This window comes from Cynocephalus volans, chromosome 6 (genome assembly GCF_027409185.1).
Source record: "Cynocephalus volans isolate mCynVol1 chromosome 6, mCynVol1.pri, whole genome shotgun sequence".
NCBI lineage: Eukaryota > Metazoa > Chordata > Mammalia > Dermoptera > Cynocephalidae > Cynocephalus > Cynocephalus volans.
In genome coordinates, this window is record NC_084465.1 from 113,360,203 (window position 1) to 113,374,226 (window position 14,024).

A 14,024-nucleotide genomic window follows, 5' to 3' on the forward strand; every position below is an offset into this window, starting at 1 on the left:
GTTAGGAGGAACTCAGGGCCATTTCAGTTTCCTTGTTGTAAGTGAATTGGGAGAACCCTGACCAGGTCCAGGGCCAGTATCTTTTGGAGCTGATTCAGAAAGTGTCCCTCCACACAGGAGAATTCTCAAATCACGAGAGTATCTCCACCTCCTCTCTGTACCCAATCCCCCTCACCTTCCCTGGCACCACCCCTATTTCTCAGTCTTTTGGGGGCCAAGGTAGAAATATCAGGCAGTGCTGCCTCAAACTTGGCTAGAGAGTCACACAAAAAAATCTCAAACTTGGCTAAAGACACAAAAGAATCAGAAACATATCCAAAACTTTACTAGAAATATAGAGAAAAAATAAAACTGCCTTGGAGGTTTTTCCTCCCTCCAGGACGGATAGACTGACAAACAGATGAAACTCCTAGGTCCGATGGCGCAACTCCCCATCCACTTCTTCCTCCTCCAGGAGCAAGGCATCTAGCTCCTCCAGCCGCTGCTGCAGCAGGGGTTCCACATCCCGGCTGGGGGCCAGGTTGGGAGTAAGGGTCCTGCCAGCTGCAGCCCGGACCCCGCGGGATGGACGCCGGGATCGAGGAAGGCTGCTGTCCCGAAATTCTACAGCCCGCCGGAGCTTCCTTGAGCTGGTGAAAATCAGAGTCCCATTGCGCTCCCGGGGTTCCTCAAAGATGGTTTCAAAGGTCCTGGGCCAGGCGGGGAGAGGAGCTGGTTACCAGCATGTCCCCAGTTCCAGCCTTCCCTTTACCACCCCATGAGCCTTTAATGTTTCTCACCTCCTGGTCGTGGGTGACTGGTAATTCTTATTGGTGTAAATTTCTTCCAAGCTAAACTCCTTCTTATTCAACCTGAGAGCAAAGAGCAGAGACAAATGAGAAAGCATGGGCCAGCAGGGCCTGAAGAAGGGTTAGGTAAGGCCTGGTCTGTATTTCAGTTTCTGGGACATGCTAGGGCCAGGAGTGTTGCCTGAAGCAGAGACATAGTTCTAAACACAAGCCATGTCCACACCTAATTGAATCCTCCAGGCTGGCCAAGGCAGCTCCATGCCCAGTGAGTCTCTCACCTGACTGGTCGAGGCAGCCCCATTGGCGTAAGGTTTAATTGAGGACGGACGGGGGTCCTGCGTATTCTGAATCGAGAAACCTTTCCTGTGGTCTGCAAAAATGGGGCAGAGGGTAAAAGAGTAGCATGGGATCAGGCCCCCACTTGTCTCCTCCCCTCACTGGTACTCCTACCTTGGTCTCAGGGTCTGAAAGCACCTTGTCCTTTGAGACTCTTGGCTCCTTCCCCTTGGATGAACCCAACCTGCAGAGAAGGTCAAGGCTCAGGGACAAACAAGATTCACATCAACATCCCCATCTCCTGCACACTGGGTACTTAGAGAAGGAGGCTGAGCCCAGGCTATGGCCAGTGTTTCAAAGAGGGTTTATTGAGAGCATTACCTGGATTCTGCTGGTTCGGAGAAGGAGGAAGTGGATGCAGTGGGCAAACAAGATGTGGAGAGAGAAGGGGAGACTCCCACTCCTCCAAGAGGGAAGACTTCTTTCCGGAGACAGGGCCGAGGGGGTGGTGGGGCTCGGGCCATTTCCCCACCACCCACAGTGTGCCGCCGTGGCCGTGGCCGGCTTGGTTGGGGTGGAGCAGGTGGCCAGGTGCAGGTACCTGGGCTGGGAGGCCCCAGATCAGGGCAGGAGTGACTTCTGCCCAAAGAGGGCTTAAGAAGAGTTGCTGGGGTATTGTGGTCCTGAGCCCGCCACTGGCGGATAGGGGGCCGGGGACTAACAGACTCGGTGCCCTCAGCAGCCCCAGACTGCTCAGCTTCTGAGATGGCGATCTTCAACTCCAGCTTCATGGGGGGCGATGGGGGTGGGGGCTGTGGGGCTTTGTTGGGTGTGAGGAAGATGTCGGCGAAGCTCTCCAGCTTGGAGCGGACGGAACGGAAGAGGGGGGCCAAACCCCAGGGATTGAGGCGGGGGCGTAAAAGGCCGGATGGCGGTGGGGTCGATGGGGGCTCCAGAGCAGGATCTGGGGTTAAGGAAAGGAGAGGGTCATGGGTGTGCACTCTTCAGCTGCAGGTGTCTAAGCCCCACCTCAGAAGTCTTAGTTCCTCCCCCAAACACTAAACTTTGTCTGCAGAGGAATAAGCCCACCTCTAAAACACTAAGTCCTGCATATAGGAGTGAAACCTCAAGCATCTGAAGTCTAAACCCCATCTTCAAACACCAGGCTCTGCCCTGATAGGGGTTTAAGCCTCACCCCCACCTCTGCACCTGACACTTCTGAACCCTTGACCTTGGTGTTGTAACACCACACTCTAACCAACAGAGCTAACTGGCCAGACCTCACCTGATGCTTCCAAGCTTAACTAGGTTTTTCCAGACCCCCAAGCTTCATCCCTCTACATGAGTCCTTACCTGGTAGTGGGCTCTCTGGAGGGTCTGCGGGCAGGACAGATGGCTGGAATGAGGGTTCTAGATCCCTGGCTGGAGGCATTGGCTGGTGAACCATCATCATGCACTCAGCTCTGGAGTGAAGGGACAAGGTGAAGGTTGGGGGAGCTTCCAGGTCCAGATCCCACCTGAGGCAGCACCTCCCCTGTCCCTTACAGCTTCTGAAGTTGCTACAAGGAATGGATAAGTAAATCCTGATGCCCCTAGCTCTGGCTATCTGGATGACGAGTGTTGCCTGGATACTTTGATAATGCCTCCCCAACACTCTCACCTTTGTGCTGGGACGATGAAGTTGGGGCTCTCATCGGTGAAGCCCTGGATAGAAACAGAGGATGTCTGTGGAGGGACAGGGGGCAGGGAAGCCTCCTTAGTCCTCCACATCCCAACTCTTTCAGACCCCAGATACCTGCTTGGGTTCATACCAAAGACATTTTTTTTTTTTTCCAGTTTTGGTGGCTGGCTGGTAGAGGGATTGAACCCTGGACCTTGGTGTTATCAGAACCACAATCTAACCGACTGAGCTAACTGGCCATCCTAAAGACATTTTTATATAGTCTTTGCTCAGGCAGTGTCCGCCACCTAAAATGCTGTCCTCCTTGCCCTGAGAGAAATCTACCCCAGACTCAGGCCTCCTGCCCCTGGCTTCCATCCCTGCTGGAGTGCGTGGCTCCAGTTACACCCCTGAAATCCTTACCCTAAGCTCACATACCGCAGCTGGAGATCTGGAACTGGCAATGTCTTCCAACATCACCACCAAGGTAGGTTGGGGGGCCTGGTCCACCTTTTGTGAAGAGCCCTCCTCTGGGCCAGGGGTTGTCCTTGACCGCCACCTCAGGGTGAAAGGGGACCGATGGATTCGGCTCAAAGGCTCTCGACACAAATGCAGTGGGTCTGGAGGACTAGAGAGGGAACAGGAAGATCAAGAAGGGCTCAGCTGTGTTCCCAGTTTACCTCCCATTCTGCCATGCTACCTGGCCTGTGAGGACCACGTGGCCTGTCTGGGCGGTGAGGCAGGTGGCTGGCTGTGGACAGAATCCTGATGATTGCTGCAGTGCTGTGGGAAGGCAGTCTCCTTCTGGGGATCCAGGGGGACCTAGGAGAGGAAGAGGTGTCAAGAACAAGGTGATAGAATGAGGGTGCACTGGACAGGTCCCCCTAACAGTGCCTTTAGCCACAAAAGTGACAGAGATTATAGCTAGAATTAACTCAAATCCCCAAAGAAGTGAATTGGACTGAATTAGGGGCAAGATATTAGAGTCCTGAGCTGCAGGTGTGGGGCCTGGGTAATCTCACCCAGGCTGGAGAAATGAAAAAGAGAGGGCGACCTTGGGTGGGTCACTGCCTTATTTTGGGGCTTAGTTTTTCTCATCTGTGCAATTGAGCCAAAGATCTCTGCCTGCTTCCCAAGGATGTTGGGCTGGGAAGAAAGCAGAAGGGTTTCTCATATTTATAGTTCTAGGGATGTGGTTCCAGCCCAACAGGTTTGGTGGAGGGGGGATGGGCACTAGAGACCCTGTCCAATTCCAGGTTGGAGTAACTGGGAGCCAAGCAGGACTTTAGCATTAGGGAGGCTGCCTGAGTGATGGGCAGAAGAAGGTGTTTGGACCTCAGGTATCCTCAGATATGGTCTGAGGTCCTGAGGAAGGTATGGGGGAAAGAGTCTCTCAGTTCAGGGGGCTCACCATGTGGGCAGCCATGACATCTTCCAGCACCACTGCCAGGACCCGCCGAGAGGCCTTTTCCAGAGGCGAAGGGGTCCCCCGGGGCTGCAGCCTCGGCCGTTTTGGGCTCCCGGCTCCCCATAATGCTCGAGCCAGAGGCTGGCGGCACAGACGCGACTGGCCAGGCGGGCTGGAGGGTGAAAGAAGCAGAGGACGGTCGCCTGAACCTGTCGTTGGCTTTGTAGTTTCCCGGTACGGCCGCCAGGATCCCCGGCTCCCGGGTTCAAGACAGGCGGGCGGGGTGCGCTCTCACCTGGAGTCCCCGGGCAAATCCATGGGGGAAGCGGCGGCTCCGGGGGGTCCCTGGGGGATCCCAGGCTGCGGCCTGGGGTAAGGGGGGAGCGGGGGAGCGGGGAGTAAGGGCCAGCTCCTCCCCCGGGGCTCCGCCCTTCATGGTCCGCCCGCGACTCCCGGTAGCCCACGGGCCGGAGCCCTGGGGCGCGGAAAGGCGCCCCCGGCCGGCCGCCCGGAGCGGGTGTTCTCCCGCTGCTGCCGTCTGGATCAGACGATCACTCGCACCCTGCCTCGCATCTGCCGCGAGAACCTGGATTGCGGCGGCCCCAGTTCTCCCACGGCCCGAGCCTCCCGGGGTCTTTGTCCCTGCAGATTCCGCCCTGAGATCCCCAGGAGATTCAGTTTCCGCTGGATCCCTCTGCGATCCTCTCCTCCACTGCCAGCGAATGGCCGAGAACTTCAAAGTAATACTCTACACACCAACAGTCCTCCCTCCCACCAGATCCCCTAGACCAGATCCCTGTGGAAAGAATCCTATAGCGCGGTTCCTCCAATCAGACGCCGCGCGAGGATCCTCCTCCCCCTGTGAGCTTCAGCTCCACAGAGCTCCACTCAGACAGGGGCGGCCGGAGCTTAAGCATCACGGAACTCAGTCTGGATCCCCGGGGATCCACTGTCAAGCAGATACCCCCTTCGCTCCAATGCCGGGAGGTCCCGCCCACGCCTCCCCTCCCGGCCCTCCCCGGATCCCCGCCCAGCGTTCTCCTCAGTCCGGGACCAGATGGTTCAAATGTTTCCTTCCCCGCCCCCTCCCGCCCTCTCTCCAGCCACTCCGTGCCCTCCCCGGCGCGCCGCTCACCGCCGCCTCCCGCGGGTCCAGGGTCTTCCACAGCTCCCACCTCCGGCTCCTTTAAAACCAGCCTTACCTAGCACTGCCCAACCGCCGAGCGCCTTCTTCTCGGAGCGCCTGGGCACCGCCCAATCGCCGGTCCCCGTCTTCCGGGGTGTTAAGAAACTAAGTGAAGCCGCCTGGCGGCCATCATCCCTACGGGCAAACCGGCCGAATCGGGCAGCGCTGGCATTATAGTCGAGGGCAGACATCGCAGTCCTCGTTGAACGTAGTGGACAGGATGGCGTCATCTGTTGAGGGTCGGTCAGTCGTCAAATACTATGCCAGGTTTTTTCAGCTACTAAGGCAACCGTAGTGAAGCCGGAATGCCGCCACGTTTTTTAAGGGCATTTTCAGGTTCTTTGGTTCCTAGGCCGATAAACGTGGACTGAGTGCTAACGACATGTGAAATTCCAAATTTCCTGGAGAGGCCAGATTTGAAGCCTGTTCCGGCAACGGCCTGGGTTCCTCAGTGGGGTTCCCGCGGCACAGACCTCGCGCTTGGGAGGAGCTGCCGAGGGCCCTAAGCCCGCACACCTGAAGTCACAGACTAGGGCTGGGGCGGCCTCTGGCTCCATTGCTTGCGCTGTAGCCTGGAGAGATGAGGCTACGCAGAAGTGAGTTGGAAGCTGGGGGCGTTGAGCTTCACTTCACCTGAGTGTTGTATATTTCTTCCTGGAGGAGTGGGGGTGTCTGCGGGCCGCGCAGAGGGCTCAGTATAGGGGCCTCATTGCAGGAGACCAATAACCCACCTTTTCTTGCTCGGTGGGGCTCAGCCCGCTTCCCTCTTTCTGTTCCGGGCTCCCAGGAGCCACTCTCTTAAGAGGGATCTGCTTGATGGGAGGTGTAAATAGTCCTGAGGAGTAAAGGGTCAGGAGATCCTGCTGCTTGGGGAGGCTTCATCGTGGAGCCTTTACCGGGAGCCACGCTGTTGGTGGGGAGGAAGTGGGCATGTACTGGCTTCTTGCACTGTGAAGGCACCCTCTCTGCCTAACCAAAGCCCGTGTGTCCACTGGTCTCCTTCCCCAGGATTCCCTGGTCCAAACCAGTCCTTATTCTCTTGATAGAACGAGAGAGGCTGAAGCCTAGAATCCTGGGTCTGAGATCAAGGTGCACAGGCACCTCCCAGCTCAGCATAAGTCTCTCTCAGGGGATTGAATGACGAAAGTAATGAAACAGAAAGAATGATATGGAAAAGAGCAAAATTGGTAAGAGCTTGCATGGAACGTGGACACTCCCCAACTCTGTTCCCAAGGACTCATCCATATTGAAAATCTCCCAGGACTACAGTATCTCTCTTTGTAACTCAAGGCCTGCTGAATCCTTTGGAATCCATTATGAGACTTGTGGCAGTAGCAGGCAGCAGCTCTTCCAGCTAGAGCTGTCCTCTGTCCCTCTAGCTCAGGGCTGGCTGTGTATGGTGCCTGAGGGTGTTCTTGGAGCTATGGCGATGATTAATTCAGCTGCAGGTGCCTGGAGAACCTTCTCAACCTTTGGTGGAAAGCTAAACATACAGGTGTTTCTCAGGCCCCAGGGTGGGAAAAGCCCACAAGAGCAGAACAGGCCTAATCTGAATTTTGATTCTCTAGTCTCCTGAAGATGTCAACAACACCGAGGACAGAGGGAGTATCCTAAAGAAAAGGCCTGGGCCTGAGAATCTGGTAGGAAGGGCCCTGCCCTGGGACCCTAACTTGGGGTACTGGAGTTCATCAAATTCAAGTCTGAGGTAGACTAGTAGCAATCTGAGCCCTCAGCCCAGGCCAGCAAGAGTGAGCCCTCATAGCCTCATGGTCTCACCTCTGCACTTTTTGTGATTACCATTTCAGCAACTACTGCCTTACCCACCACCTGTGTACACACCGCAGCTTGTGGGCACTGTGCTGATCCAGTGGTAAGAGGCTGCACACAGCCTCCAGCAGGACTGGTGATGTGGCTGGAGATTGGCAGTTAGTGCACTTTGGTGTGTCATTCATCAGAAACTCTGAGCTCCTTTAGACTCTGGGTCTCCCTTCTTAACTGTTCCTGGCTTCAGTGGTCTCATATGTAAGATGGGAACAATAAACCCATCATGCTTACTTCAAAATAGACTTGGAATAGTCAGGCTTACTTCAAAATAGACTTGGAAGATCAAGAGCAAGCGAGAAGACACATCCAAATGTGCTTGATAAAGAATTTAAGTCTCAAGCTACAGGTAAGAAGTGGATGATAAAAACTGCTACTTCTTCCTCAGACAGCCCTGTGCCTTCTGGTCCTCAAGCCAGCTGCCCTGCTCAGTACTGTGTAGAAGCCGCTAGCCTGAGCTGTAGATCAGCCAGGGGAGGTTGGGTTGGGTTGGGTTGGTTGTGGCTGTAGGGTGTTGAGATGTGTGGGATGCTTAGTTATAGCCTTTGCCAAGAGCCACTCCTGAGAAATGACAGGAAGCCTTGGGTTTGGGTTGCTGCTCTGGTTTGCATCAACCATTCAACAGATTTTTTTTTTTTTTTTTTTTTCAAAAGATGACCGGTAAGGGGATCTCAACCCTTGGCTTGGTGTTGTCAGCACCACGCTCAGCCAGTGAGCAAACCGGCCATCCCTATATAGGATCCGAACCCGTGGCCTTGGTGTTATTAGCACCGCACTCTACCGAGTGAGCCACGGGCGGCCCAACCATTCAACAGATTTCAACACCTCCCGTGTGCTGTGCCCTGGGGAGAGATAGGTTCCTGTCCCGTGGGAGTTTGAGGCTTGTAATACTGCATTTATATCCCTGTATACAAGATTGCCACTGGCTCTGCTGCTTCCCTCAGCTTCAGTCCTCTCCATCCCAAAGTACTTGGTTCAGCCAGGTTTTGGCACATTTTTGCCCAATTTAACTCCCCTGATGCACAGTATTCAAGACTCACCTCTAGGGGCTCTTCTGCTCTGCTTAGCTACTTTAGGTTGCTAATTTTGTTTTTTAATCTGAGAAGGCTGGTCCTACCCATGGCCTACCTCTTTTTTCCCAGTGTAGAGAGCCACCTGCCACCAATTCCGCCTTGGCCTGCCTTTTTATTGGTGGGGAGATGCTTAGGCAGGGGTCAGGCTTGTAGGATCTGAGCTGTAAAGTAATAGCGCTTATGGTGAGGATGTTGGGAGGGGAGAGGTTGGGAGAGTTGGAGAGAGAGCAAAGAAAGGTGAAGGGAACTGCCTGTGACTATCAGAAATAACAGTATGTCACTGTGCCAGCTATAAATTTATTACCTCTCAGCTCCAAGTTCATCCTTTTTTTTCTGCTCTGTGAAAATGGATCTTTGCCCTTTAAGTATTTTTTCTCTGCCAGCTGGCATCATGTTAAGTTTTGTCAATAGAAGGCTGGGGAGATACTGTAGGAAGAAAGGGTTTTGCTTCCTTGTTCTAGTGAGCCCTGCTGGCAGGCTCCTCCAGTGCAAGTGGGTTCCCCAGCTCCCAGCTTCTCCAGCGCCGTGCGTGGTGGCCGCCAACTCCCCCTGGTGCCCTCCTTGGATGGCTTTGTAGTGGAGTGTCTCTAGTGAGACACCTTCCCATAAGCAGCTTTCCCTGGCACCCCAGACAGAAGATTTCCAGCAAGTTCCACCAGAGTGGAACCCCAGTAACTTCTTTTTGTTTGTTTTTAGTTTTTGGTGGGTTTTTTGGCGGCTGGCTGGTACAGGGATTGAACCCTGGACCTTGGTGTTATCAGCATCACATTCTAACTAACTGAGCTAACCAGTCAGCCCCCAGCGACTTCTGTGCCCTCTCCAAAAAGTTCTGGATCTCAGTCCCAGGAAAGATGGAGGCTTTTTCTTATATGCTCTACGTCAGCCTGAGGGGTAGTGGCTGCTCCTTTATATCTGCTATTCTTGCATTTTTTAGAGTTTTCTTTACTTATTACTGTCTGTAGTGGGCAGTGTTCCTACCCCCCCCCAAAGATATGTTCAAGTCCTAACCTCCCCAGTTACTGTGAATGTGACCTTACTTGGAAATAGAGTCTTTGTAGATGTAATCAAGTTAAAATAAGGTCATACTGGATTAGGATGGGTCCTAATCGGATGACTGGTGTCCTTATAAGAAGGAAACTTGGACACAGACACATAGAAAAGAGAATGCCATGTGAAGACATGCACAGAGACACACAGGGAGAATGCCATATGACAACAGAGGCACAGATTGGAGTGACACATTTACAAGCCAAGTAATGCCCAAGATGGCCAGCATCTACCAGAAGCTAGGAAGAGGCAGGAAAGATTGTACCAAGGGTCTCATGGCATGGCCCTGCTGATGGCTTGATTTCAGATTCTAGTCTCTAGAACTGCTAGAGAGTGAATTTATTGTAATTTGTGATGGCAGCCCTAGGAAAATAATATACAACACAGTCCTTCACTTCCTTAACTCCCTGTTATAGTTGATAAGTTTTTTTTAAATTAATTAATTTTTTTATTTTTTGTACATTTTTTTAATCGGTTGATAGTTTTTATATTAAACATTTCCTTGTTCAAATTACCATGTGGTTTCTCTCTCCTGATTGGACCCAGACTTAATCTATCGCTAACAAAAATATCAGATCTCCATACCAGTCAGCCACAAAAAAAAAAAAAAAAAAAGGAATATCCAGATTTTCAAAGTTCCCACTGCAATTACTATGCGGATATTTTAGAGAGTAGGCCACTGGCAGGAGAGGGAGAGTCTGCATTGGAAACATGTTCCTTAAAGTCATTTTGAATGCTGCTGCTACCATCCCCGAGAAGAAAATAGAAAATGAGCGCAGATAGTGCCTGTTAGGACAAGCTGGCTCAGCTGAAGCAGAGGAAGCGGAGCCGGGCAGCTGCCAGGTTGTCTAAAGGTGATTCCTGGTGTCCTGTGATTTCAGGTGGAGGCCAGATCTAGACAGCATTCAGAAAACATGTCCAGGCAGGGGGGTCTGGAAATGGTTGTGACTGATGTTCTGGGCTGAGAAGGCAGAGGGACAGTGGTACTCAGGGCTAGAGTGACAGTGCTGGCGCACGGAGGTCCATGACACAGAAAACAGATTCATACCACTGTGACTTTTCCTCCAGAGAAAGAAAACAGCCTCAACATGGGACAGCAGGACCTCGGGTGGTCAGGAAGCCTCTAAGTAAGGGCTGAAGTGTCTGTTTATTGGTTCAACACATTTGTTGAACTCCAACCATGTGCCAGACACAAAAGACACTGGAGAGAAGACAGAGTCCTTGTCCTCAGGGAGAGAGACAAGTTGATGGAGTTTGGATGTGTTGTCCCCTCCAAAACTCGTGGAAATTTGATCTCCAATGTGGCAGTGTTGGAAACTAAGTCATGGGGGTGGATCCCTCATGAATCGATTAATGCTCTCTCTGGGGGAGGGGGGAGTAATGAGTGAGTTCTCGCTCTGTTAGTTCCAGCGAGAGCTAGTTGCTTAAAAAGACCCTGGCACCTTCTCTCTCTCTTGCTTCCTCTCTCGCCATGTGATGTGCTTGTATCCGCTGGCTGCCTGCCACTTTCTGCCATGAAGATAAGCAGCCTGAGGCCCATGCCAGATGCAGCTGTCCCAGAATCGTAACCAAATAAACCTCTTTCCTTTATAAATTACCCACTCTCAGGTATTTCTGTCATAGCAACCCAAAACAGACTAAAACACAAGTACATAGACCAGCTCATGGTGAGATAAATACTAAACTCAGCTTATATACAGGTTCCCAAAAGGACACATAAGCAGAGCTAGAGAAGAAGAGAGCTTCCGAGAGAACGTGATGAATAATGTGAGAATTTAAGGAAAGGGGTTCAAAGGTCTTGCATGGGGGTCATCACAGCATGTGCAAAGGTCCAGAGGGGAAAATTCAGGAGGCTGCAAATAATTTGGTCATCACCCTATCTGAGCTAATACACCCCTTTTAGAACAAATATATATATATATTTTAAAAAGATGATGGGTAAGGGGATCTGAACCCTTGACTTGGTGTTGTCAGCACCACGCTCTCCCAAGTGAACTAACTGGCCATCCTTATATAGGGATCCGAAACCGTGGCCTTGGTGTTATCAGCACCACAATCTCGCAAGAGAGCCATGGGCCAGCCCTAGAACAAATATTTTGAATGCTCTTTTTTACTATGATGAGGTAAATGAATAGTGAAATAACCCATGTACAGTTCTACTTTTATTTTTTATTTTATTTTATTTTTTTTAAAAAGGTGACTGGTAAGGGGATCTTAACCCTTGACTTGGTGTTGTCAGCACCACGCTCACCCAGTGAGCAAACTGGGCATCCCTATATGGGATCCGAACCCATGGCCTTGGTGTTATCAGCACCGCACTCTCCCAAGTGAGCCACAGGCCGGCCCCCAGTTCTACTTTTAAAAACCAGTATAACCCTACCTGTAATTTAAAGGACAAATAAAGGGAAATCATTTATTTTTATTTTTATTTTTATTATTTTATTTTATTTTATTTCTTTTCTTTTTAAAAAGATGACCGGTAAGGGGATCTTAACCCTTGATTTGGTGTTGTTAGCACCACGCTCACCCAGTGAGCTAACCGGCCATCCCTATATGGGATCCGAACCCGGGGCCTTGGTGTTATCAGCACCACACTCTCCCGAGTGAGCCACGGGCAGGGCCAGAAATCATTTATTTTTAAAAAGTGTATACCCAATAGTATACTGTATATAAATGAGAGTAAAAGCTACAAATACATGAATGAATTTTAGTAGCAAAAGAAGCTAGAAACAAAAGAGTGCATTCATACTGAATGATTCCATTTACATTCAATTAGAGGCAAAACTAATCTATAATGTTAGAAATTTGGACCAGTGCTTACACTTGGGGAGAGGTAGTAAGAAGGGACATGAGAGGGTCTAGGGAGCTAGAAATGTTTTCGTTTCTTGACCTGGGTACTAGTTATGTGGGTGTATTCACTTTGTGAAAATTCATTGAGCTTACACTTAGGATTTGTGCACTATTCTGTATTGTATTCTTTAAAAATTTTTTAAAATAATGTATATGTCAAAATGTAAATGCTTGGGTAGGACTTTGCCAGAAGATTTATTGAAGTTGTCATATGCTTGCAACCACATGGAGAATTTCTGTGAATACAGTAGCTAAAAATGCAGACTGTTACTGTGAGTTGTTGGTGATTCAAATTCCACATGTGTGGATATCTGTGTCATGTTTTTCCAAAATGGCAAACAATTCTTGGTAAGTTTCCAAACAAAAATAAAATACAATCTTCCCTTGATTTATACAGGTGTCTGCCTTCCTGGAAAAGTCAGGATTAAAACTATTTATATGTTTGGGTTGATACACAAAATGAATTCTGTACTCAGATAGTCATGAACCTGTTCTCACCTACATGAATGTCCATGGGGCATTCTGAAAATGATGGAGAACAAGAGACAGTTTTTCATTGAGCCGGACTGTCTGTAGGTCAACTGATATCCCTGGGTTCACCCATTAATTTCAGTAGGTCCTCAATCACTGTGACCGAAAGATCCTGCTTCCATAAATTCACAAAACAAACCCTAGGGGTGGCCCTGCCCCTGTGGGGAACCACTGGTTTAGGGCCACGGATTCAGAGTATGAGGTTTAGCATCTGGGGACGGATCTGTACAGATCTGGAGGTGCAAGGATTATTCAGGGCTCAGTGAAGGTCAGAGAGTGGGAACTGCTAAGCGTTGCTATGCTTGACTCCATTAAGATGTGTTAAATGAATGAGCAAGCAAATGAGTGAATGGATGCTGCAGGTAATAAGGAACTATTGACATTTTCAATTAAATATTTATTTATTTACTTTTCACGGCAGGCTGATACCGGTATTCGAACCTGTAACCTTGGTGTTATCAGCACCATACTCCAACCAAGTGAACCAACCAGCCATCCCTTAAATTTAATTTTTAATAGGTCTCAATCTTCCTGCTTCTCAAGAGGGAAGGAGGATGTTCCATGATGGAAGGAAGGGGGAGAAGAGCATGAAATGAGACCTATGACCCACCCCTGACCTCCCCAAATTAATTTCAAGAGATTGTCTTACTGGGTTGGGATCCATAAGAATTTTCCCTTAATAGAACAGTACAAGACCAGGCTATTCTTGTAGAACTCAATGGGCCACAGAAGAGTCTGGAAAGAATCCTCCTGTGCATTTCTACTACTGTCATCTGAGTTAAGACCCCCATTTACTCTTTCTTGGATGAAGGCAAGCAAAAGCCTCTTCTCATCTCTGACTTCTCATTTTCCAAATCTTAAAACCCAACCCAGAGTATGTCACTCCCTTGCTCAAGAATATTCAACACTTTCCTGCTGCCTACAGCATAAGAACCAAAGTGCTTGTTTAATTCTCAAGGAATCAGATCCCTGTACAGGCCGGCTGCAAAAAACAAACAAAAAACCCCAAAAAACTCAGGGAAAGGGAGGGAAAAAACATTTACCATTGACATCAACTGCCTGCCATATGCTAAGAGTTTGTATTAGTTTCCTAGGGATGCTGTAACAAAGGTCCCCAAACTGGATGGCTTAAAACAGAAATTTATTCTCTCATAGTTCTGGAAGCTAGAACTCCAAAATCAAGGTGTCTGCAGGGCCATGTTCCCTCCGAGACCCAATGTAGAATCCTTCCTGGCTGCTTCTTAACTTCTGGTGGTAGCCAACAATCTTTGGTATTTCTTGGCCTGCAGCTGCATCATTCCAATCTCTGCCTTGGTGTCACACTGAGTTCTCCCTATGTCTTTGCATCTCTGTTTTCTTATAAGGACAACAGTCAGATAAGGGC

General features: G+C 50.2%; 1 protein-coding gene across 4 annotated transcripts; it reads right to left on the reverse strand.

Moving 5' to 3' along the window:
* Positions 1–308: 308 nt before the first annotated feature.
* PRR14 (proline rich 14) lies at positions 309–4,945 on the reverse strand. 4 transcript variants are annotated; one of them, XM_063100311.1, is made up of 12 exons: positions 4,719–4,945; positions 4,428–4,499; positions 4,136–4,304; positions 3,425–3,546; positions 3,163–3,352; positions 2,725–2,768; positions 2,418–2,527; positions 1,446–2,028; positions 1,239–1,308; positions 1,067–1,158; positions 780–851; positions 309–689 (listed from the first exon to the last, which is right to left on the reverse strand). In XM_063100311.1, exons 2-12 carry the CDS (start codon positions 4,448–4,450, stop codon positions 410–412), a joined length of 1,755 nt encoding a protein of 584 aa, XP_062956381.1. In that variant the 5' UTR covers positions 4,451–4,499; positions 4,719–4,945; the 3' UTR covers positions 309–409. The 4 variants fall into 4 exon arrangements, with proteins under 4 accessions (XP_062956381.1, XP_062956379.1, XP_062956380.1 ...); XM_063100309.1 differs by having other exon boundaries at positions 2,725–2,789; XM_063100310.1 differs by having other exon boundaries at positions 3,148–3,352.
* Positions 4,946–14,024: the final 9,079 nt, after the last annotated feature.